General features: G+C 42.5%; 1 protein-coding gene across 2 annotated transcripts; it reads right to left on the reverse strand.

Moving 5' to 3' along the window:
• Positions 1-1,624: 1,624 nt before the first annotated feature.
• SEC24A (SEC24 homolog A, COPII component) lies at positions 1,625-24,918 on the reverse strand. Of its 2 annotated transcripts, none has more exons than XM_086470743.1 (23): positions 24,846-24,918; positions 18,945-19,466; positions 16,631-16,798; positions 15,000-15,077; positions 14,503-14,669; positions 13,751-13,923; positions 12,646-12,748; positions 11,708-11,834; positions 11,236-11,345; positions 10,736-10,848; positions 9,945-10,063; positions 9,271-9,326; positions 8,742-8,948; positions 8,290-8,410; positions 7,564-7,722; positions 6,907-7,080; positions 6,390-6,500; positions 5,813-5,988; positions 4,178-4,315; positions 3,412-3,516; positions 3,179-3,271; positions 2,507-2,610; positions 1,625-2,095 (listed from the first exon to the last, which is right to left on the reverse strand). In XM_086470743.1, the coding sequence occupies exons 1-23, from the start codon at positions 24,916-24,918 to the stop codon at positions 1,981-1,983; spliced, it is 3,312 nt and encodes a 1,103-aa protein (XP_086326869.1). In that variant the 3' UTR covers positions 1,625-1,980. The 2 variants fall into 2 exon arrangements, with proteins under 2 accessions (XP_086326869.1, XP_086326867.1); XM_086470741.1 differs by having other exon boundaries at positions 18,945-19,490.
• Between the last annotated feature and the right edge of the window lie 162 nt (positions 24,919-25,080).

Consider the following 25,080-nt stretch of genomic DNA (forward strand, 5'->3'; position numbering starts at 1 on the left):
GTAGCAAAATACAGTCACAGTAAGAAACAGACTTTGGGTGGGCTGTTTGATGGAAGAATGATTTTCAACATCTGAGTGACAATACACCCCAAACCCAAGTTTTACATCATAACCTATGCAAGTGCATCGTTTCTATTTATGATTTAAATGGAGAGACCCCTGATCCTCAGGAAAAAAAAAAAAAAAATAAAAAAAATCAGACTGTCAAAACTTAACCCCCCCCTTCGCTATGACTAGAAACTGTGCAATTCTCTGAAAAGCTGTTCAAGTAAATACATTCCTCCTTGCTCTAGAGACAGCAGACAGGGAAGCTTAAATTGGTTCTGTAATAGTCTTTTCATGCTGTTTCAGACCTTGTTCTGAACTTTAGCTTCTTGTGCTCAAGCGACAAGAGCAGTTTCCCCAAAGAAACTCCCCTGAAGTAAGGCAACTCCCGACAATCGCGTGCAGCCACGGCCTGAAAGGGCGGCAGATGATCACCCTGCGGTGCCCTCCGACAGTTGTGTCACAAATAAGCTAACGAGCCTGATCACAGTACGTGTGCGACCACTTACAAGTGTTTTACCTCTTCAAGTTACTTGCCCCAGGAAGCAGGTTTTGCAAGACCTTTAAGTGCACCACTGTTAAACAAAAAAGCAAACCAAGATTTTTCCGTATGAAACACTTCCACGGTCATAGGGATACAGTAACTTGAATACTCTTTACATTTGTAGCTATCAAGGATAGCTCAATCTCCAAAACAGAACACTTATTAATACACTTCATAAAATGATTTAAATATTTTGATTATAAATTGTCCAATGTCAACTTCCAGCTGTAGCTGTGGCAGGGATCTGAGAGTACATTTAAAGCTTTTATTGGGCGCACACTGGCTTTGGGCCTCGGCTCGTGACGCAGCGGCAGGAAAAAGAAAATTCTGAAAACTTCAAGCATGTCCAAACCATAAACAAACCATAAACACAATCTATTTTTGTTTTTGGAAAAATAATTTCTTTTCCAATTTTAACATCAGAATATTCAATGTTGTCTTGAAACATTAGGTTTTAAGTGCTGTCAATACAAACTCACTTCAGAAACACACGAGGTTTCAAGGGCTTGACATTCAGTGAATGTAAACAAGAGCCCAAAGTCCGCTAAACGTAAACCAAAACCAGCTTGATTCGTGCCCTTCCCCTCCCACAGCATTCAAACACCGAAATCCAAACTACTTTCACCGAAGAACAAAGCTGGCCATCTCCCTACGTCTACTGGTGCTGCTGGCTCAGCCACTGACTTCAAAGTGTGTCTCTCCCAGCGCCCGCTCCTCCCCGCTGGTTTTGAAGTGGAATACTGACGTGTTAAAAGCTTTTTAAACAAGGCAGCCCTCTTGTCCAGGCTGAGCTTACCTTAGTCCTATCAGCCATAATCCAATCCCAGCACTGGATTCTACGCCTCAAAGGTATTTGTTCGCTTCACAATGAACAGCTGTTTCATTGCTACTGTGAGCATTAAGTGGAACGTTGAGATGCTCTCTCTGTAATCACTGGATGCACTTAGAAAGAATTTCCCTGCAAATCATGATCAATATTGTGAGCTTTTATATCTAGCAGCAAAAAAAAAAATAATGGAAAGAGTTACAGAAATATACATTTTGAACAACAAAGAACTCTTTATTTTACAAAACGTTTTTCACCTTTTCAGTATTGCCTTTGTAAATGTACTTCATGCTGCAACTACGTACAGTAAAAACATGATTTGCAGCAAATTAAAGGTGCTCAACCAGTTCCAACAGTTTGATTTTTTTTTTTTTTTAAGGTACAATATTATGTAGTTGCACATTTGATTCTCAGATGTGGTCCTTTATTTGCTTTAGTTCGTTGAAATCACAGTGAGAACTTCTCATCAACTGCCTCAGGCCACAGATTTAATGTAGATATTACAAGCACAATCGTTCCTTACTGCAAAATCTTTCCTTAAAGAAGTGAGCCAACGGCTAGTGTTTCATTTATTCACTTGCTGCTGTATATGAAGGAGGAATTCATAGTATGATAAGGCTGATTCTGTTCTGTCTTCAATCATATTTTGCAGAAAACTTGCTTTCAATGGACTGTCATCCCTTAAAAATAAAAATGCAAGTGTCTGAGTGAAATAAAGCATTCACCAAGCTCTACAGTGCAATGCATTAATAAAGGTACAGGTCAACTGGCAAGACATTTCAAGAGCTTAAGGCCATATGAAAAGAGGATCTCAAATAGCCCTTGTGATTAATCCTACCAAAGGCACTTACCAGCATTTACTTCATTTATCTGACATTAACTAAAGATTGTTCTGTGACATTGAGTCTTTTTTAGTCTGCGGAAACTCAAATTGGAGACAACTCATAACAAGTTGTATCTATTGTCAAATCTGTGGGGCACAGCATGCACCGCTGTTAAAACTTCCATTGAGAAAGCTCAGGATATGATATCCAAATCCGTATTGTTAAGAGGTCCCTAAAGAAGCACGAAGACGGTTAAAACCCACTTACTTTATTATATATAGGATAGGAAAGAAAGGTCTCTGTTCTCTCAGCCAAGAAATGAAAGCTATTGTTCGGATGGATTCGGCAGTTTCAAGTTCCGGGAGATGCGTCTAAGAGGCAAAGGGAGTCATGAACACACATCACTTTTCAGCAAAGCAGTGAAAGCAACACTTCAAAGAGCCCAACTCTACCCTAATCAGGTATAAAGGAACCCCAGACAGATTTGGTTTGGGATATCTGGTTTTAATCCAGTCTCCTTCAAAAGGGCTTGAAGCAGCCAGGCGGCCTAAACTGGCAGCAGCAACTGGCTACGAGCACGGCGACGGCAGAGCTGCCATCGGCACCTGTTCCGCTGCAGAAACCGAAGGATTTCCCACTAAGCCACTGTGCTTACTGTTCACAAGTATTCACAGTCTGCTCCCACAGTTCTGAGAAACTTCAGTCATTGCCAGCCTCCTCCTACTGTGCTTTCATGGGAAAAGCTATAAAGTTTTAGCCTGGAGAAACTCCAGGAGAGGTAAATCGAAATGATTTCTTTCCATGAATCTGGATTTATAGTGAATAACAACTAATATTTGAGTAGTGGTGTTTTAGCTCTCATGAAAATAATATTCTGGTGGCACCGTACGGCTGGTGGGCAGCAAAGCAAGGCTGGTGGGCAGCAAAGCAAGCACCTACCATGATCTGCGGGATTGAGCCATAGTTTGGAACTCCAAGGACTTGGCTGAGAAAGCTCTGCCCACAGTTCTTCCCAATCCACAGGAACATCACCTGAAAAACAGCCAGCAGTAACAACATTAATCCAACACAAAATCACACCTCAGCAGTCTCCTACACATTTTGAGTTCTCAGAAAGAATGGGTCAAGCAAATTTGGATACTTTTAGAAATCACCACCGCCACATGACTTACAGAGCCAGCGTCCATCAGGTAAGCACCATCCCTGCTCAACTTCTCCACTGACAGCTGGAGAATGGGTGGCTGAGGTATAGTTCTGTCATTTATGTTCAGAGCCCCCTAAAGGAAAAAGCAGTAGGAAACATTGGTTCAGTCTTGGTGCACTGAAAGAGGCACAAGAGCAGAAGTTTAAATAAAAACAGGACGTATTACACTGAATACTGAAGCTGGACCCTGATTCTCAGTTTAGTTCAAGTCATAGTTCAAGTGCACCATTTACTAATACATCTCTGAATGTTTCATTTAAAGAGGATGTACTTCAACTTAATCTTAGTTAATTAGTTCTAGAATTGGAATATCAGATTTGTTGTATACAAAAGATGTGATTTCCAAAATTATTCAGGCTTTTACATAAATGTTCTCTCACTGTTCACAGAACTACTTTGACATTTTAAAATAAAGGAAGCTACAGAGGGACAAAAAGTTAAAGCATATGCTACACTGTCTTTATGTACATGTGATTTACAGTGCAAGATAACGACACAAGGCAAAAAGTGAAATAAGAAATGAGATACAAACTTCCCCATCCACCCTTAGCCAAAGCACATCTCTCCAGAATTCACCAACCCAGTCCCAAACAACAAATGCAACAATACAAAACAGTAAATTTTAGCTACGCAGTTTTAATGTGGAAAACTTGTGAGATTTTTAACACAAATTTATTTTCACATCACACAAATCTTTGGGATCAAACAGACCCTGTGGCAATGCAAATACCCACCTCGTCTGTGAGATTATCAACTCTGTACAGACTGGGATGGGTCATCAGCATGAGGTAAACAAGGGGCTGGTTTTTCACTTGACACATGGTAAAAATGCGTTCATCCAAACGAGCGCTCGTCCCAGTTTGAAACGCTTTCTGCAAACAACCAGGCATTTAATTGGGCCGTTAGAGCAAAGGGAGATAAGCTGAGTTTAGCACAGCATCTATTGTTTATTTCTAACTCACTTAAGCCTTAGAGACGAGCTGTATTTCCTCATGGTGTGGCATTCTACCAGTGCTATTTTACCTCTCCATAGCTCTCTTCCATGTTTCACATATAAACCCTACAAGTCTCCTTATTCCCATTTCTGGGATCTAGAATTAACCATGGCTTTGCACCATCAATCCTTTCCAGTGAGCACTAAAACCGACTCGAAAGCATCTTGGAATATGTCTCTTCTAACGTACACCTCAAAAATGCTACTTGATGCAAGTTAAAAGAATAAATATTGGAGCAGTTTACGTCTGGCTTTGATGTACAGAATCTTAGGTAATTCTGGATTTGCAAAGGTACAGTCCTGACTTGTTGGGACAAAAAAACCCCAGCTATAAGTGAAACAAGGGCTCACTCCTCCCAGTTGACTGGGTCAAACACTTGAAATCTTCTGGATGAAAAAGCCCAAACATCAGTATGAACTTGCTCCTAGCAATGTGCTGGTTAATACCTTCTTAAGAGGTATGAATCAAAAAATTCTCTCTAGACCAGAAAGCCAGCTTGTCCAACACTTAAAATGACTTCTAATTCAGGGAAATCCAATCAAAAAAACAATTACGCTGAGCAAATGTTGTGAAATGCTTTAAACCTTTTGCAAGAAGAGCCAGCCAGCTATTGCTTTGCCAGCCAGCTCTTTTAATCCACACTGAACTGCTGTGTGGATCTACATTTCCAGGAATGCACAAAAATCACTCCTGAAAAAACGCTCTACCAGTACCCTGCCACATTCTCTAGACTAGTCAGTGTCTGTAATAATTATTTTCCCATTCCCTTGCTTAAAACATTTGTACTTTTTTAATACACACTCCTAAACTCCCGCATCTCAACTAGGTCATTCTCCATAGTGATATTCTTTAAACACCTTCTCTATTCCCTACTGCTCTTCTCTGCAGGCAAGAGCAGAAGGCCTGTCCATCACCCTGATCCATTTGCTCCATACAATTCTCCAAATCCCTCAATTTTTCATAACATAACAGACTGCAAGATAAAAACAAATATTCAGCACCCGTAAAATCATGTTATCTACCCAGGCCTGAGAAACAGTTAAATAGGCTTTGAACTTTCAAGTCATTGAATTCTGGGGTGCAGAGAAATGGAACTGTTCTCTTGAGTGAATTTTATCTGTGCAAGAAGGACCATTCTCAAACCTGTCACATATCTCAGCACTGCAAAGGCAAACTGCAGGAAGGATGGTTTTATCAAAGGATCTAAATCAAGCCACTTCCCAGTTGAGTCCTGCAAAAATACTGAAGTTATTTCCCTATCAAGGGGTGTGAATAGCTCTGCCATTTTGTACATCAAAGAAGTGACCTTTTACTTCGGGCTGACTCGCCAAACAGCCCATCATCCTCCTGCACGGCTTCCTTTGTAACTCCTACCTGTTTCAAGAGCGCCAGTACGTAGAGCGGAAAGAGCCGTAGTGAGTAGGGGGCCATGAGACCAGGCTGCTGAACGCTGAGGACTGATGAGCGGTAAGCAGATAAAGAATCGATCACCGCGTTGACCAGGGCATCCCGAGCATCACTCAAGGTAGCAGAGACTGATCGGTCCACAGCTAAAAACAGAGCACAAAGCTCCAATGAGAGGCTTTTCCTCCCTTGGTAGGAACGCAGTCACGTTTGTTAACTTTCCTCGTTTTCACGTACACCTCCACACATCTTAGTAAGCTTGTGTGACGCTAGAGGAAGTCAAGACGAGCAACTCAGGGGGGAAAAAAGCCAGCGGCCCGGGATGATGCACCAGAGCAAGACCAACTCCAGGTGACTACGTACAGCTGTACTGCTACTCTAAGCCAAGCATTAAAATAACAAACCCAAACCCTCTTAGGTTTGCAACTTAGGAAGCACTCTTAGGAAGAGAGAGTCTTGTCTTCTAATGTTGCTCCCCAGAGGATTACCGCTCAGAGCTTTAGGCATATCACCCATACATATCCAAACAAGCTCTGATCACCCTTACCCATGTTGGCTAGCAGCCCGGTGATGGCTTGTACGTCTGCCCCCAGGTAGACATCGCTCAGTGTTGTTACAACAGGTAAGCACATAGTGTGGACACGAATTCGTCTTTCGCCTGTAAGAAAAGAAAACTGTTGTCTCCAGACATAACTTTTGGTTTATGAAACAATACAAGAAACGCCACTGTTTACTCATCAGAAAAAAAAATAATTAAAAATTAAGATTTAAGCTAATTTCTCGTAGAAATGGTGAATCAGGCCATTTTCAGTAGCTTTTAAAAATGGTTAGTTCTTAGTTTCTGGGTAAAGTCTGCCTATTTTCAGACCAGAACTAAGTTTCCCAAGAAACTTCTTGGTCTGGAAGCAGCAATAACTTCAACAACATGCAGTAACACATCACAGCTGCGATCTTGACATCAGATAACCTAGTTTGTGTAAATTACTGCAGCTGATAAGGGCACACGAGAAGACTCATCCGAACCCCATACTGTTAACGCAGCTAACGCTCCCTGGGCCTCTTACCTTTGCTGGATGTGTACAGCAGAGCTGACTGAAAAGACACAACTTGCATATCGGTCAGACTCTCTTCTACTGACATTTGCACAGCGTATCCTGCGTCTGGGTTTACGTTGGGCAACGACAACAAGTCTGTAGACCTTACGAAGAAGTTCCCATGGAAGGTGTGAATGGAAAGACCTACAAGATAAAGTTGATTTGATGCAATGCTTATTTTGATAGTCGTGAAGTGCAGAGACATTTACACGTCTGCCACCACTGTCAGATGGCTCTGTATCTGAATGTGAAGATCCTTCTCAATGAAATAAAGTATCTTCAGGAAAAGTGAGTATCCCAAACAGACGACTAATCCCCAGAATCCACAAAGCCAAGCAGAGAGAAGTCAAATCAATGCAGAACAGTAGTAAGTTCCTAGACCATAAAAGCAGTCCCTTGTTGCAACAGCAGTACAACAAAATTTCCAGTTTTAACCACTGTAAAATGAACTTGGATGCCAGTAAAGATACTGCAAATACAGTCTTTAGTAAACAGTCCGATTCCCAGTACTGAATTTGTCTTTTAACCATTTAGGCTTACATAATACCAATAAAAACATCCCCAAACAACAGCAAACACTCGCTTCCCCTCCGCCCCCTGCAAACATCCAAAGAACTGTGTTCTAACCTTTGGTGCATCTTATCCTCATGACAGCCTCAAACCCAATCTTTCTGGTTAAATACCGCTTCAGCTCCTTTTGCAATTTCTCCACCTGGACAGGGTTGTGTTTATGATGGTAAGACTGGTAGTAATAGACACTACCGGCAGAATACCTCGATATACAGCCTGAAACAAAACCGACATCCATTAGCAGAGTGCAGACGCTGCTGTGGTCTTCAAATACACCAGTTGATTGCAACATTCCCTTCGATTATCGAACTGTTCACACCTGCAAATAGCTCTGTTACACAGTTATAGACCCACATACAGACACAGATGTACCACAACTGTAGGGATGTGGTTTCAGGTGTGAAATAGTTTTCCGGTGGTCTGAAATTACAGGTACTTTGTCACTTGAAAGTTTGGTTAAATGTAGAAAAAAAATAATTACAATGCTAATGAAGCATAGCCTGATGGTTAAAAGGCATAAAAGAAGGAAAGTATTTCAGCCACTTACACCAGGATCACAAGAATCCTGACTCACCAAGGGAGAATACGAAAACAGTTAGGTTGAATCAGGAAGGACTGACAGATGACATTCTATTCACTGTCACCCCTCATCAAGGAGGAATTTGCATCTTGGCACACCAGATCCACTCCAATCAAGTTCACGTACTAAATGTTAACGTAGATTCTATGTATTTGCCAAAACTACGAGAGTTACACGTCCCCAAACAGCTTAATGTGACTTACCCAGGGAAGCCAAATCAGAATATTGTCCACTAAGAAGAAATAAATCCACTGCAACCTGTTGCCCTGAGCAGTCCAAGGCTAACTTCTTGTAAAAATCAGTCGATGGTGTCAGGTGTATGTCCTGTTAATACAACAGAGTATTACAAAATACAAAATAAAGGAAATTCAAACTGATTAACACGCTTATTGCCTGTTTTCAGGGACACTAAGAATTGATTCTCCATCCCTGATGACAGTGATATCTTAAAAAAAAAAATCGTATCATTAATCACATTGATAAAGTTTGGTGGTTTGTTTTTTTGTTTGGTTGGTTGGTTTTTTCCTACTACTTTAACAAAGGAAGGTTAGCTCAACAAGAGAATCACAAAATTAACCCAGAACAGGCAATTCCAGAATCACCCACGTGTACAGAACAGGGTAGTCAGTTCTCTCAGTCTTTTTGCTTTTCTAACCTTTGCGGTTGCTCTTTGGTTTGGCTCTTCCCGTGACTTTAGGGCTCCCATTCCCACAGATGGAAGCTGTGTCTGGAAGACAGAGATTCTACCTCCAGTGGGGGACATCAATTTAAAGGCAGCCTGTAATGCAGGTCCCAGAGCACTCTGAGTTTCCAGGGACTTGGTAAACATCTGTGGCAAGGTCCTCAGCAGGTCTTGAATTAGCTACAATTGAGAAAAGGAAAGTTTTACGGCAGGAGTCTTGGGAGTTTTCTTCTTTATAGAGCTGATTGCTGAACATACACTAACACATATTAATGCTTCTAATATTAAGGTAGCAAAGAAAAAGCCCTAGCAGAAGTCAAGTACTGTCTTGTTTCAGCTCGGTAGAAGTTTACAGTCACACAGATAAATCAAAAGACCTCTTTTTTCCACCTCAAACTTGGCATTTAAACTGTAGGTGTTGAAAGAGCATTAAGTAATCCAGAAATTATCGAGCCTATCCCAAACTATGTGAATACCGCTAGATATTTAAGGTAGCTCTTACCTCTTTATTTTCATTTAAATTTACTAATAAGTTTTCTGGCATTGGTATAAATACATCTGGAAGGAAAAAAAAAAGTATTTAAGTTATTTTTTAAAAACACATCAAGCTTCCCTCAATTGTATTTGCCAACCTATTGAAAAAAGAACACAGTATCAGTGTGTAAACCCTTTTAAACATAATTATGTGGATCTCTTCTATCCCACAAGCATACCTGTGGCTAGAATGCCACAGTAGCAATCAACAGGGCTGAAGGATAATCAAGACTAAGTAAAAACACACAGCAAAGATTTTCTAGTGTTCCTTCTGCCCTGCCCTATAACGTACAGTGACAGGCGCCTTGAAACTAAAGGCAGAAGAACAAGCACTACACTTCAGTCACCACAGAATCTAAAGCAATTTACCAAGCATCAGTATTTGGGATGATAAGAGAATTGTACCAATTAAGCCAGACGTTAGGAGGGCTGTCCTCATGTCATGCTTTAAGTCATGGACAGCCACACACTGCTCAGACATCAGGGCTTCATAAACGAGCACAGACATGTGCTGCTTCTAAAGCCAGTACTAGAGAGACTAACGATCTGATCTAGAAACTCCCACCAGACAGATTTTTTTAAAAGGCTGTCAAACCCAGCAGTCATTAGTAGATATTAATCACAGAATTTATTTCTGCATACCTTCAATATCTGAAACTATAAGCATCTGAGGCTGAGAGAGACCTTCCTGAAGACTGTAGAAATGGATTGTGCTGTCAAATGTTATGAAGCCTATTTTTGTTCTAGTGTTCCCAGGAAGCCTGAAAAATGAGACATATGGTGTTCAAGATGAAATTTAATTTCTGCAGGCTTTTTTTTTTTTTTTTTTCCCCCAAAACATTCACTGCACCTGTCCAAGGTTGTTACCAAGTACTAGCTTAACTACTTAAGCTACACTGCAACAGCTTGACCAAGTCTTTTTGGAGAGGAAAAAAACCAAACCAAACCAAAAAAGAACAAAAAAGGAGCTCATAGTAGAGTCACCTAGCAGCCATGCAAGAAATTCTTTAAGAGGATAATAAGAAATGGAAAAAAAAGAAGAAACAAGCTACAAAATACCATGCAGCTTTTCTGTAAGTTCAAACAGCCTGTATATTATGAAAGGTTTATTAGATGTATGCATTCCTTTAAGCAAATACTTATCTAAATTTCAGCTTATAAAAAATACAGTTCAAAGACATCATAAACATGATGTTTATTCCTTTTTGGGATTGGTGAAGCAGATAGGAAGAGCCTCAAAATTACCTTGTATACCCGTGCAGCTGTGACGGGAAAACCACGACAGCTTCACACTGCATTTTAACACGAGGCTGGCCATTGCCAGCCAACGCTAGGGAATCTCTCTTCCAGCCAGGAAGTACTGGCATGTTGGTGTCTGCCCCAAGTTTCGTAAGAGGAATAAAAATAGGAGATTCTAAGAAAAAGGTACTCACAAGTCCAGATTGTCTAACAAGGTCTGGCAGACTGTATTCAAGTATCCTGTCTCTACTGCATTATGAGAGACGTCAAACACGAAGAGGTACACAGGTGGCTGAGGTGGACGTAGCTGAGCAAAGGAAAGATTACCTTTAGTTTCCAAACTGACATTTATTAGATTTGGTTTATTCATTCCACTGCAAGTTTAAACTCTCTTAAAACAGCACACAGATGACAGCTAAAACTTCTGAGAGCATTTGTCTCTTATTGGCTAATTCTAGAATTACAGTTTCCTTCCAGAAGACCTTTGTCTGTAGGTCTACAAACTCTAAATACAGAGGAACTTTGACATCATAAATGTTTAGAAATGAAGAACTATCTGAAGTTCTTCCCAAGACTTCTCAGAGGCAGCAACTGTTCTACTGAGCTGGAAAGCATCCTCTATAATAACATGGCTTTTTCTGACTTCCCTCTGGAAATAAAACAAAGGGAGAGAATAACTAAAATTAAGCCTTACCATATATTCAGATGGAGCCATAAACTCAATAGTAGCATTCTGGACTTCGGGTCTTTTATGAGGTTCTCCATAAACTCTTGTCACAGGATTATACATGAATTCTTCAGGAACTATGCAGATAAGTTTAATATATTATTACTTCACACTAGTATTAGCTGTGCTGCATTTTAAAACAAACACATCAACTCTTTTGTGCCTGTGGGGCAATGCTTCTTGGAGAACAACACTAGGTAGGGCAGCTACTTTGTCACCTGCTAGGGTACCTTGGGAGACTACCTCTGGCTTCCTGTGTGTCATCAGTGATGCCACTGATGGCGCCTTTGCCCATGGGAAACATTTCTCCTGTCTCGCAGCCCCAGCAGGACTGATGACAATCACTAGTACTGATACAGCCAACAACATTACCCCCTCGAAGGCCAAGGTAGGAAAGGTTAAGGTTAAGTTTAAAGCCATAAGCACATGTAAAACCTACCATCGTTCACTCTATAGCACAAATTGCATTTCCACCTCCTTTGGTCTAGAAAGCTGACAAAAGGGTTAATGTACGTCCGGCAGGAGCGGCATCTCACAATAGTACTTGAAGTGACCACTGGCAATTGCTGGAAAAGAAAAGCTTCCTGTCGTAAAGCATCACCACACTACGGTAACAGCGCTGTCTACACTGTTATCTATCCTGTTTAGCCAGCCCAAGCACACTTGGTGAAGGAAGAAGTATTTCTGTATCCTCACAATCCTCCTACAATTCCTTAATAAGATGACTGGTTGGAACCAACCTCTAACCTATTGGACTGTAGAGGTTCCCTTTTCAAGCCTCTGAAGTCTTGAATTGTACATCAATGGTTTAAGACCAAGTCCTATACTCAACGGAGGTCAAAACAAACAGAAAAAAGTCCACATCTTTGAAAAACTTAAACTGGGAAAAATAACAACATTTAAGAGGCACTGCTAAATTCACAAAGTCTCCAGGCTATCTGAGGACATCCAAACCCCTTTAACTTTGTTCGTTCTTAATTAAGTTAAGAATTAGTTCTAGGTTTGGTATAGGAAATCAATAACTACAGCTGATGTGTGACAAGATAAAGCTATTTAAGCAATACCGGAATTTAAAGGTGTTGCCTTCTGTCACAGTCCGAGTGCTGCGCTGCCTCTAAGCTTCTGGTTTTTTGAGGTTTGGGAGGGTTTTTTTTAATTAAGAAGTGAGGCTTGAAAATTTAAAAAAGGCAGGGGAAAAATCTCAGAAAAAGTCAATGATCCGTATGGAACAGGGAAATGTCCGTTACCAGGGTAATTTTTCTGGGCCAAGATTAGCCAATGTGCTTGCCCTTCTTTTATAATTCATTGTCCAGCTCTGGACTTTAATACAGGCATAGTTGATATTTCAGCATTTAAAGTTTTGAACATTTGTCATACCGATAAGTCTTTGAAAGGATGAAGCAGGAGCCCCAAAGGAAGTTTGGCTTTATTCAATAAGGCCTGAGTTTGAGGAATGTTAGTCAGGGTACAGCGGAACAACCTACATGGAGGACAAATGGTTATTTTCAGAGGCTTTCAGATAATAAAATGGTGATTTCAGTAGTACAGAGCATCCTTTATATTTTTCTAGAGCTGGTGATGGTGAATCTCTGTTTCCAGATAAAGGATCTTCTCCAACTCTGTCAAATTGTTCTGTTTTAGTCCGAGTTTCACCCACAGTACATACTTTGAGTTCTTATTTTAAACACACGCTCTTTACACAGAACTGAGTGTCATTTTGTCACTCAAGTCAAAGTTAAGCCTAACAATGTTCAAAGTTGCACTAAATCTTTATGGCCTTATATACCAATCTGAACCGGCAAAGTTTAAAAAGTTGTCTTAGAATGACACCAAAATGACTATAAACAACCCCATAGTCATTTCAGGGACTTCAGAACACCATGATTTCCACGCACTGCAGAGGTGCACAGTACTTCTGCAAATCCAGCCCAGCTTGTTTGTACGACCAACTCCACACAGATTATTAATTGTTATTTCCTTTATCTATCATAGAAGACCCGCAAAGCAGGAGCACCTGGTTATACACAGTTTGGTTGGTCGTCAGAGAGATGAGTCGAATAACCAACTGCCAGCCTCTTGTCCGACATTCCATTTACTCCATTGTTTTAAATGCACTTCAATGCAGAGGTCACTCATGATTCTGCATTCACAATCTTTCTGGTGTACCTCACTCAAGTGAGTTAACGCCTGTTTTAGATCTTTTCTCAGTCATACTCCTTGCCAGCTATATTGTACAGTTTCTGTATTGTACCTATCTATAGCTGCCTTGCAAGCAACATACTTTTCCTCGTATTTTCCACACAGAATTTTCCTCACTTCAAAGTTTAAACCACTTACCGCCTTTTATTGTAACACAGTCAAGCCTGTTTTCAATGTTTTCTACTCACAAAATTAAGGAAATATTTTGTGAAGAGTTATCTTTACAAGTTGAAATTTATACTTCTATTTATTTTGATGAACGATAGGAAATGGATAATCTTACTCAGGGTTACAATTGAGCTTCTGGATGTCCTCATGCAAGTTTGGGACAGGAGCCTTCAAGAGGGCCGTAGGAAGAATATTTCGTTCTTGAAGAAGATTCACAGGTCTTAATCCTTCTTGCTGCAGACTCAGGCCACCCATAGATGCAGTTAAGTGATTAGTGGCCAGGGCAGGCTAGAGTCAAATAAAATTTCAGAAATTAACACCAATTATTTGATGAAACCCACAGTTCATTTAAAAAGCAAACACATTTCCCTTTCAAATTTTTTGGTTTTTTGCTTTGTTTATGTATTAACTGCCATTGTATTACAGTGATATATTTAGAAATACTACTTGTTACACAAACTTGGACTTGGGCATGTAACATAATAGAGGTAAAAATTAGCATACATTTGCTACAAAGCTCTTGAAATCCAGAGGCTCAGCTGGCAAAAGCGCTGGTCAGCTTGCTTTGAAATTTCAGGGAAAAAAACCAAATACTTCAGCTAACAATAGCAACCCAAGGGAAGTAAAACATGCCAAAAGCAGCTGAAAATCTTAAGGGAAATATTCTGAACAGATTCAAGGATAGAACGCTTCAGAAAGTGCTGGCACACCGACAGCAAAAGCATTCACTGCAGGCTAGGCCTGCCATACCGAACAAATGGCACACCAAGCCCTGAATTGCGGCAGCAGCGCCCACAGAGGCACAACCAACCATCCCTTTTCTTTACCCACCAGGTAGTACCGAGAGAAAACCCAGCCAGCCTTTACCTGGTGGAAATGTTTTGATCCGTCTGGATACTGCAAAGTGGATGCTTGCATTCCTGGGGCGCCGGGTGGAGAAGTATTTTGGTAGCCTGGAGGTAAAGCAGGGTAAGAATACCCAACACTTCTATTCATCTTAAGATTTGGGGGTGCAGGAGAAGAATGTGGAGTTGCTAAAGGCAAAGAAGACAAATACTTTAATTGCTAAAGAACAGCAGCTTGCTCAATGCACTGATAGAGCAGGAGGGCGCTTTGCTGCTGTTTAGTTTCTACGTGTAAACAACTGACAACTGCAGTCAGTTTTGCAGAATGCCTTTACCTGCTCTGCCATGCTCACAGGCAAAGACATGACTATTGCCAATGCTTCCAATTTCCTATTTAGTTTCAAGACAGACACGGAACCAAGTACATATGTTTGCACACAAATGCCTAAACTTCTGTCTTTCCCAGACTCTTCAGAAACAGTGACATAACAGTAAACATTTTTAATTCCAAAGCCTTACCCATGAGGCCACCACCTTCTATTGCATCGTAGCTGTTCTGCACCACAGACCCATCACTGGCAGCAGATGTAGCATCGCCTGTCAAGAAAGACAGTCCCAGTAAAAATTTTCCCAAGTCACTACAAAGTTGAAATGAGGGAACTGTGAAAAAATCCTACCTGCTGGACAGTTATGGAGATTAGCATAGTTTGATCTAATTTGTTTCTGTCTGTCCCAGGAGGAAACTGAATTAAATAGACATCTTAGGCTCTTTCTCACACACACTTCCCCTGCTGACATGACCTCAACAAAGGACATTCACAAAACCCCACAAGCGTTTCTTTCACGGAAAACAAAAGTCCCTACACTTCTGGTTGAATGATTTTTTAAGATTACTTCAGATTATTCATTGTAACTTCCAAGCTGATATGCAGTAACGTGTCAGGGGACACTTCTCCGAGGAAGTGTCTGTAGGCTAATGGTGGCTTTCAAAGCACCTTGGAATCCAGGTACTGAGCTCTCTGAAGAACTCTTCTACTGACAATTCACAGAAATTCCCTTCACTTACACACATAGTCCAGTGCTGCTCACCAAACACCAACAGTTCTGATATGGCCAGTTAAGATATAAATTCTAGCTGAGATAAGAAAAACCTTGACATTGAGGGAGCGCTCCCAAAGGACGTCTTTTTGTAAGCTAATTATGTCTAAATATACAAACCCAACTCTCTATTGCTAAGGAGAAGTAGGTACTCAATTTACTTTTTATTATCATTAAAATCCTCAAAGATGACCCGATGAAAGGAACTTGCATTATATGCTGAATCTTGCTAACACACAGCAGTCAACCTACTTCACAGACTAAACACTTCTATCCCTCCAGGGCCCTGGAAATGTTTCTCTCCATTACGAAGAAAATACTTTCTAAGCAAAAGCAGTTTCTAACGCATTTCATGAGTTCAAAATTAAGCTAAATCTGAATAAACTATTTTTGTACTCACACACAAGAAACTGTCAATCCGAGCACGCAAGGAACCAAGAGCTTTGATAGAACAAACTATACATGTAAAAATAAAACGGCTGACTACCACATGGCCCCATCTAGCATGGGCAGTAAATGCAACACAACTGCAGGTCTCTTTGATACAGAACCCTGATGAGTTCTTGAACAATGGCATATTTGTGCAGGGCCCACAGAAGGTCTGTGCTAAGAACAGTCCACGCTCGAATAACCTGCCCAGTATCTGTCTTCAACAGCTGTCGCTTAACAGCCTCGAGTAACAACCTTCAGCAAATGAACAAATCCAAGATATGTGTTTCAGTGATTTTACACAGAAGGGAAGAATAAGGTACAGCTATCTAAACAGACAAGGAATTGCAGGGTCCACATTTTAGCCTTCCCTGCAGAATAAAACAATACAGCACTTAGAAATCTCTTTTGAAGCGTTAATTATTTTTTATTAATGACTGTCAATAAGAAATATTTTACTTCCTTCCAGGTCCTCACCTGCTCCTTTCAGATAAAATTATGCTGTATCAGTATCAATTTTACTATTTGAGCCTCTAGTAGAACAGTTTACTTGACTTTAAAGGTTGCATATTAGAGCAAGTTGCGATGTCCAAATTCAACAAAAAAAGCAAATTATTTCTTACCTTCTTGACTTGCAGCTGAATTTAGCAGAGACTGTGGATTAGGCGGTCCTGCTATCAGTGTTGATGGCCTAATTAAAGGTGGACCACCAGAGGGTGGAGGTGCTAAAGGTGGCCTTGCAGGAGGGTGGAGTGGAATTAAAGGCTGAGTCACTGGTGGAGGTGCAGATCCTGTAAAGAGATTAATTTTGAGAAAGGGCTTAACCCGGCTGAAAAAAGTCAGAAAAGTTTTGTTACAAAACCGCACAGATTGAACTGTAAATATTCTTCTTATTCAAATGACACACAGCATGAGATACGTGTGTGTGTAGGTTTCACAGCTTTAGCTTGTTTCTGTCATGCTCTTGACAGAGAAAAACTAGGAATAGTCTACAGATTCCTTCTGACAGGACACTCCTCTTCCACTTCAATAATCTGATGCAAAACAGCAACATACAGATTCTATAGCTACTAAAATTACTTGGAAAAAAATTTAATTTGGGAAAGCAGCAGCAATATGCAGTTTGAATAAACTTGCCGTGCGAGCATGGTGTTTTGCTCTGAAATGTTTAACCTTCCATGTTAAAAGTCACAGCAAAGTTTTTAATTGCTTCTATTTAAAAATTCTAGGACTTTCTCAAGACAATACATTTAGAAACCCAATTGTTTTTCTTCCCTTCAAATAATGCCAAATCCTAAGAGCACTTCCACCTCTTTGTTCCCTATTATTCCAGAGGCCAGTTTAACTGTCCCTTACCTCTAGGAAGACACCAACTGTTTTTATATAAAGTTAGCCTTTCAAAAGATAAGGTCAAATTGTCCAGTATCACCAGGTCTCAACACGGTACAGAAGTCTGTAAGCCATACGCCAAAGCACACCGACCAATTCCCCACCACACAAAACCTGCAACTTCAGCCTGCACAGTATGGTCACAGGGGAGGAGGGGAAGATAAAAAGGATTAAAAAAAAAAAAAAAAAAAATCACATGCAGTGAAATTATCTGTTTGTTCACTTAGCGTTTGATGCTGCAAAGCTAATTAATAATTGCTACATGCAGGAGACACTATCACAGAACTTGGACAAGATTCTGTGTCTAAGAGCCTGTCCAAAGTTGGCCAGGCAGGCAGGCAGGGAGCTGTCAGGCCTTTGTTCTAAGAATGGGCATGATCACCAAATGAGCTAAATTAATTTTAGAAGTGATCACTGTTCTACAAAAAACTACCAGGGAAATTGCTCAAGAGGATTCACCACTGAACAGATATGAGAATTCTCTTATCCCAGACACTTGCTCTTGTTTCATATGCCACTTTCCAAAATTTCTCAGCATTTTCCTCCCTAACTCCAAAGCACTAATTGTTTATTCCAACAAACTGCCAACAATAGTTTCTGTGAGCTTAAGACAGTCTGAATAACCTAACAAAAATAGACAAAACAAAAAACCAGCATCAAGATAGATATCTAATGAGTCTAAAAACATTCCACATGAAAAAAATACTTGCTTTAACTTCTAAAATATTTCTGCGTGTACCTCCTATTAGCATGCTCAGTTAGAAAAACCTCTATAACAACAAATAGCAGTTTGGCAAAGCAAAATCTGAGTATTAACTTTGTTTCCATAATAATCACAAGTTGCATAATAGAGCTACTCAGTGTTAGAAAAGCTTTCCACTGCTGCATATACCAGCACGCCAGCGGCAGAAACAGAAGTGGCAATTCTTTGAGTCTCATGCTTTGAGGGTACTTTCTACAGACTGAAGATTGTTATTAAACAGGGAAAACCACAAGTTTGGAGGAAGGAGGTTTTCCATCGAACTGGCCTCTACTTCCATGGCACAGCATACTTTTCAGTTTCCTTTCCAGGCTGTGCTCAAGTTGTTTGCAGCAACCTGACAGGCTGTTTGGGGAACTACCCCAATCAAGCAATTAACAGAGAGGCTAACAAGTTTTAAACTGCAAAAGACCACACTCACTAAACAGGACTGCAGTTTCCAACTGTGACTATCCCAGGTCCCCACTTGGCTGAAGCATGCCAATGCTCCAACAGCCACCCCAAGAACGGTGAAGGTCACAGATACCACACTACCCACACACAGCTTCCCAAAGTAAAACACCATTCAGGAGTTACCCACTGCGGTAACTGTGACTGCGCACAGGACTTCCATTTCTAACCCAAAGCAACCACCCCAGTATTTGTGATGTGCATCTTCTCAAGGTATCTGCTCTGACAACCTCATTCCACCAGCAAAATCCTGCTGCAGTCAATTCTATTTTTTTTTTTTTAAAAAAAGGAACACTGAGAAGTGGACATTGGTAAAAATACCAAAAAGTTATGGTTACCTGGCTTCATGTAGCTGTTCTGAAGTGGAGGACCTCCCGGAGAAGCAGCATATTGATAATTTCCTGGAGGATTTGTATTTCCTGATAACGATGACGGTGGCTGAGCTGCCCCTGTCCCCGTCACATGAGCCAAATGGCTTGTTTGAGACCCAACTGGCTGGCTCCCAGGACTCTGGCTGTACTGCCAGTTTGAAAGCACTGGTGGGCTAGCTCCAGGAGGAAAGCTACCAGCAGATGATATAGCAGCTGAGTTTTGCAGTGCAGGCTGCAGCACTTGTGGAACAGGACCTGTCTGTTGTACTGGTGACCCGGAGAAAGGTGCCACTGGTGGTTTATTGAGAGTTTGCCCAGGTCCTTGATAATTGTTTAATTGAGAAACATTCTGAGAGCTACTATAGCTGTACTGTCCAGAAGCCTGATGGGGAGGAACCTTCGCTGGCATCTGATGAGGATACGATCCTGGAACCAAAGGGCTGTATCCCTGGCTGTCTGATGAATGCATCAGCTGATTTGGAACAGGACCTGGAAGAAAAGACACCACAAACCCTTTAGAAAGTCAGTCATGCGCATCACTTGTGAAAGTAAGAGATGTTCCTGGGAATCTCTTTTCTTAGGACTTTATTAGTCTCCAAGCCATAAAAGTAAATTTTTTTTTTTAAACAATCAGGTACAAGCAGCACAAGTACTGCTGCAGGGGACATGAATTTGGTAGTATTTCTGCTGTCAACACTTAGATCTTCGGTTTGGTTTACAGCAGCCTCCCAACCACTAAGCATTCCAGCGCCTGAGCACAATCCACCCTCCTGGACTGCAATTCACACACACAACACACTTTCAATCTTCAGAAACACCGAAAAGCAACCCGACCAAAGAGGAGCGCTCTCCCACGCAGTTGTCAGTAGTACCAGCGAGCAGACCGAAAGTGGAAGCATCCACGACACAACAACTCAGTTTCACTTCACAATTGACACCAAACTTTAGCTTACAGCAAAGACACGAAGAGCCAGTTTCAGCACAGGTCACTGTGCTATTTCTCACGTGACAGAGTTAATCTATTAAAGCTTCTGCAGTTAATTTTGGTAAGAGAACTATTCATACACATACCGCTCATGTGAGCGGCCAACTGGTCACAAACACGGAATGAAGAGTAAATTCATCATAAAATAATTCACCAATCAAGACATTAAAACTTGATAGGTTGACGGTGCTTTTTATGTATTCGCTGGTCAGTATAGCTGAACTAAGTTTTACTCATTTAAAAAATAAAAAAAATAATAAAAAAAAAAATCAAAAAAGGATCAATAACTCCCCAAACAGTGAATGACACTGCAAGAGCATCATCAGATTTCTGCTGTATGTGGGAACACAGAGAGAACACCATGAGATCTCCAGTGCAATAAGAGTCCCACCAAGAAAGCTCCTACTACAGGTTGTTCATACCATTGCCACAAAATGGACATTCTGATGGGAGACTACAAATTTTCAAGGGAGATCCTTCTGAGCAGAATAAGCTAGACAACGCATACCGCAGCCAGCCACGACTCCTTAAAACTCACTAGAACACTTTCCAGTGGTGTATCGGTTATTTAAGCCATTTGTATTGTGGTCCCCCCCGTCCAAACACAGTTTGAATATTGGAGACATTCCACATACACAGTTAAACACCCAAAAGCAGAAAAGATCCTCTTCACGGTTTAGAGATTCTTTTCTCAGCAACTGTGTACTATTTTCCAGAATTAGTTAAGATTTGGGCAGGTTTTTTGAACTTCAGTAAACAAAAGCACTTAATTTTCCAGACCAGAAACACCTGGGATTCAACAGTTAAATTTTCAAAAACATGCCAGAGAGATTAGCTTGGAGAGTGGAGAGAGATATATATATAGATATATTTACCATACAAGTACTGGAAACAGCTGCCACCAGAACAAAGTCACAGAATTTCATTTAACACTAAAACAAAGACAGCTGGCTTCCTATTGAAACATTCTAGTTAAATTTCAAAAGGTGAGGAAGTTCACATTTCCAAGTCAAAATATCTTTGAACTCAGGCATTTCTGGCAATAAATTAAGCTAGATGCAGCATACATTGAAATATTCAGTTTGGACAAATCCCGCAGTCATTCAGCAACTCGTTCCCTGGAAAGCCTTAGGCTGCAGTTCACAGACAGCTGTCACTTCACTGAATATCGTACATATCCACACTAACTACACAGCCAAGGCAGTACTACAGTGCCAGTGACCTCATCCTCACCGCCTCTGTCGGTGGTGCATAAAGAGTACATACCAGATTATTCTCTGCCCATTAATCTCAATATGCTACTTATCGTTCAGTTAGGAAATCCAGTTATACCCCCCTGTCCTTCCACTGCTGCTCATAAATCTTTGTAATTAATAATTCTCTAAAATCACTGGTGTCTAAACAAAAAGCTGGAAATGCTAACAATTATGACTCACCTTTGAAAATTACCCTGCAGTGTATCAGACAGGTTTTCAACAACCGACTTACAAAATCCGTTACAAATTAAACTTGCTAACTCCAAGAATGAGGAAGAATTCTTATGTGATGCCAGGCCTCCTGACTGCATCAGCATGTACACTGATGTAACAACATTACTACAAGCTGTACGACAAATACAGAACACACACAAATTAATTTAAGAACTTGATTATTCACCTTCGAGCATGACTCTGTAGCCTAGGCAGGAATCAGAGTACCTGGATTGCTCTCTTACGCACTGGTTTCCCTACTTGAGGGATAAGTTTGAGGATAAAGCAACGGAAGTGAGGTGAAACCCAAAAGGGACTGACCTGATATTTTCTATTCTGGCTAGTGTTTCTAAGGCGGGCTGCCTTAGAAATCAAGTTCACCACAGCACAACGTTCCAAATTGTTATTTTTATTCTTAAAGTCAGAAGCACAACAAAAAGTCTCGACAGCCGACACGCAGTTCCGTGTTTCCAAGACGAGCCTGCGTAAAGCTGCCAATAAAACTAAAGCAACAGCGTTGAGGGATGCAAACCCTTTCCAAAGGGCTTCTCAGGACGTGCTGTTTTGCTGCTGCCAGGTACCCATCTTGCCCCCACCTCTTTCCTGAGGCCTGTCGGAGAGCATCCAGGCTCTCCAGCTTTCCCCAACCACTGCCGCTGGCTTCCTGCACTGTTCTGTGAAGCCAGGTGCTAACAAGGGATTCGGCGCAGGCTGAAGAGCTGGACCACCTGCACAGCAGCAAAACAACCGACACTTAGAGCAGAAATAAGTCAGTAATACAGGAAAGACCACCTACTTAACAGTTAAAGACACCTCTATAGGAACACCCGGTCATTTAACATTTCTAAGAGATCAGGAATGGCATCAGAATATACAAACCATCACCTGAAGGTTTTCTAAAACGAGGGGTCACAATATTAGCACGGCAGGCTAGGATTCAAGTCAAGTTTTCTGCCATACAGAATTTCAGCACCACCTACTCCAAGCCAGTTATTTAGTACATTACTTCTACCAGGTGCCACCTCTCCAGCCTCCCAGGAAATGCAAGGATAAACGCACTGAAAAGCCGCACCCCAGCCGAACTGCCATGGGATCGGTCACCACCAACGCCCACTTAGCTGACTCTGACCCACTGGTTTCCAAACACAACAGCTTCCAAAGCACCTCATGATCTCAAAGTGCCACGCTGAGGTATCACATGAGGAGAGCAAAACAGTCCTAAAAGATTGTTTCTCCCTCTTGTTTGCAGTATTAATTGGAAAGCATATTAGTAACCTGCAGTGAAACGAAGACAACATACTGGTCGTATGAAATCAAACCAAAATGAAGCAGAGGAAGGTTGTTGCCAAGCAACCCGATGCTCTATGCTCAACAACTTCCCGGTCAGTACTGGGTGCTGCCGTGGGGATTTACTGCGAGCTCGGGGAGTCACCTGCAGACAGCAACACACGTAACAAGTCGAGAGGAAGAGCTGACAGCTCCGTAACGACTTTCCGTTCTGCTGACAGCTCTCTGGTCTCGCAGACCGCTGTAAGCACCACGCCAGTACCCTCAGCACCCTCCGGACTGTTTGAAAAAGGTTTTACTGTAAAGGGCAAGGATCACAGCACCTTCTCGATGTGTATTTTAAACACTGCTAAGAACAGTCCACGCTTTATTCAAAAGGCCAGCAACCCAAACCTTAGCTCTAACATACCATAACAACTGTTTAATTTTATTACCTTGTATTTGCATAACTCTAAACGTCAGTCCTTTGTTTTTCATACACCTGACAGCCGGGTAGCCTGAAATTCCTCCTCCCCCTCCAACAGCCTCCCCAGAACTTCCATTATGGGCTTAATCCGACTACAGGGAAATCAGCAAATGTAAAGCGACACCAGTCTGTAAATCATCCTGCTTGATTACTCCATTAGCTAACGTTCTCTTTGTACATTCTCTCCTTAGACCACAAGCTCTCCACAATACAGGCTCTCTTCAGATTGTACTCGTACACCTCCCACTTTCTCGACCCTATACAGAAGCAACTGTACAGTTGTTTGTAAAACGTCCTTTTGCAGATGACTTTGAGGAAAAATAATAAGTGTGCTGTGAAGGAGGAGGGGGAAGACAAGTCAAACCATTTAATTACTCAGGCATAAAGCAGAAAAATCAAAAGATCTCATTATAACTGAATTGCTTATGATGCAGCGCAACTGCTGAAACCCAGAAGCGTATAATAAAGTGCACAGGATGCTGTCTGTATAAGCAAAATCAGGAAACGCTTCCAACAGCACCAGATTTCCACGCACGCAAAGAAAACCGACACAGAGACAAGGCTTGCCTTGTATTTCTTTCCTCCTAGCCTAAAAGGCTGGCTAGGAAGTTATTCAGTTTCACCTCCAACATCTCATTTAAAAAAAAAAAAAAATATTTTGAGGGGCAGAAAGTCATCAAGACTTTCCCAGATCATAGCACACGGAACAAGATCACACCAGCGTTACGTGAATGACAAGATAAAACCATCCCGCTGCGCTGCAGCCTGTGCTCAGCCCGGTCTCCCCCCGCCCCCCCCCCCCCCCCGCCAGCAACAGCCACGGTGCCACATGTACAGCTCCGTTCCAAAGGGTCACAGGCTCCCGCCGCGGCCCCGGCTGGGTCACCGCCGGGACACGGGCTACAGCAGCGCCCGCCGCGGCTCGGGCCGTACCTTCTCCCCAGGCAGCATAAACACAGCCTTGCTGAAAGGCGCTTTTATCCATTTATAAGCCGAGACACGCACAAACCCCACACTTTTATCATGAAAAAAGATTGGAAGGAATGTTTATTTCGCCAGATAAACACCTCCGCGTTTTCCTCAGTGACGCTGTCGGCAGGACAGCCGCTCCCTACGGCGACCCCCGGTACCTTCCATTTCCCAACCGTCCCGTCCGGGGCTGCACCCGTGTCTTCGCACAGCCCGGGGGACGCTGCCGCTGGGGGGGGGTGTGTGACAGAAGGCGTCAGTCACCAATACCCACTTTTTTCTCGGTTTTTTTTTGTTTTTGGTTTGTTTTCCCCCGAATTCCCCTTGGGACACCGGGTGTCCGGGACGCGGCGAGGGCGCCGCTGGCGTCGGACACAAACCTCTCCCCGGGGCCGCCGCTCGTTCCTACGGGCTGTAACTCAGCGAGGCGAGCAGCTAACGCACCGGGAGCCCCCGCGGCCGCCGGCTCCCCCGCTCCGAACACCTCCGCCCCGCAGGCACCGGCCCTCTCTCACTCCCCCGCACCGCGGGCCGAGGCGTGCCCTGCTGCCCCCGCAACACCGGGGAGAACGGGCGCAGGGCGGCCTAGGGCAGCGCCGCTGGGGCGGGAGTCGCCCCTCACCAGGCCCTCTCCCCGCGGCCAGGCCCTGCGGCCCGCTGCCGCCACCGGGGCGACCCAGCACCGCACTCACCGTTACTATAGGGCTGCTGGCCGGCACCGTTCTGGCTGGGGTAGCCGGCGGGGGGCCTGGCGGGCTGGGCCATGGCGGCGGGCTCGGCTCGGCTCGGCGGTGCCGCCCGTCTGGCGGCGCCCGGCCCAGCTCGGGGGAGGAGGGAAGGGACGGGCCCCGCACCGGAACTACCGGGCATCAAGCGCAGGCGCACTACGTACACGTGGCACTTCCGGGAGCGGCGCGCTGCGGCAGT

The sequence above is a fragment of the Leptosomus discolor genome, chromosome 10 (genome assembly GCF_034619465.1).
Source record: "Leptosomus discolor isolate bLepDis1 chromosome 10, bLepDis1.hap2, whole genome shotgun sequence".
NCBI classification, from domain to species: domain Eukaryota; kingdom Metazoa; phylum Chordata; class Aves; order Leptosomiformes; family Leptosomidae; genus Leptosomus; species Leptosomus discolor.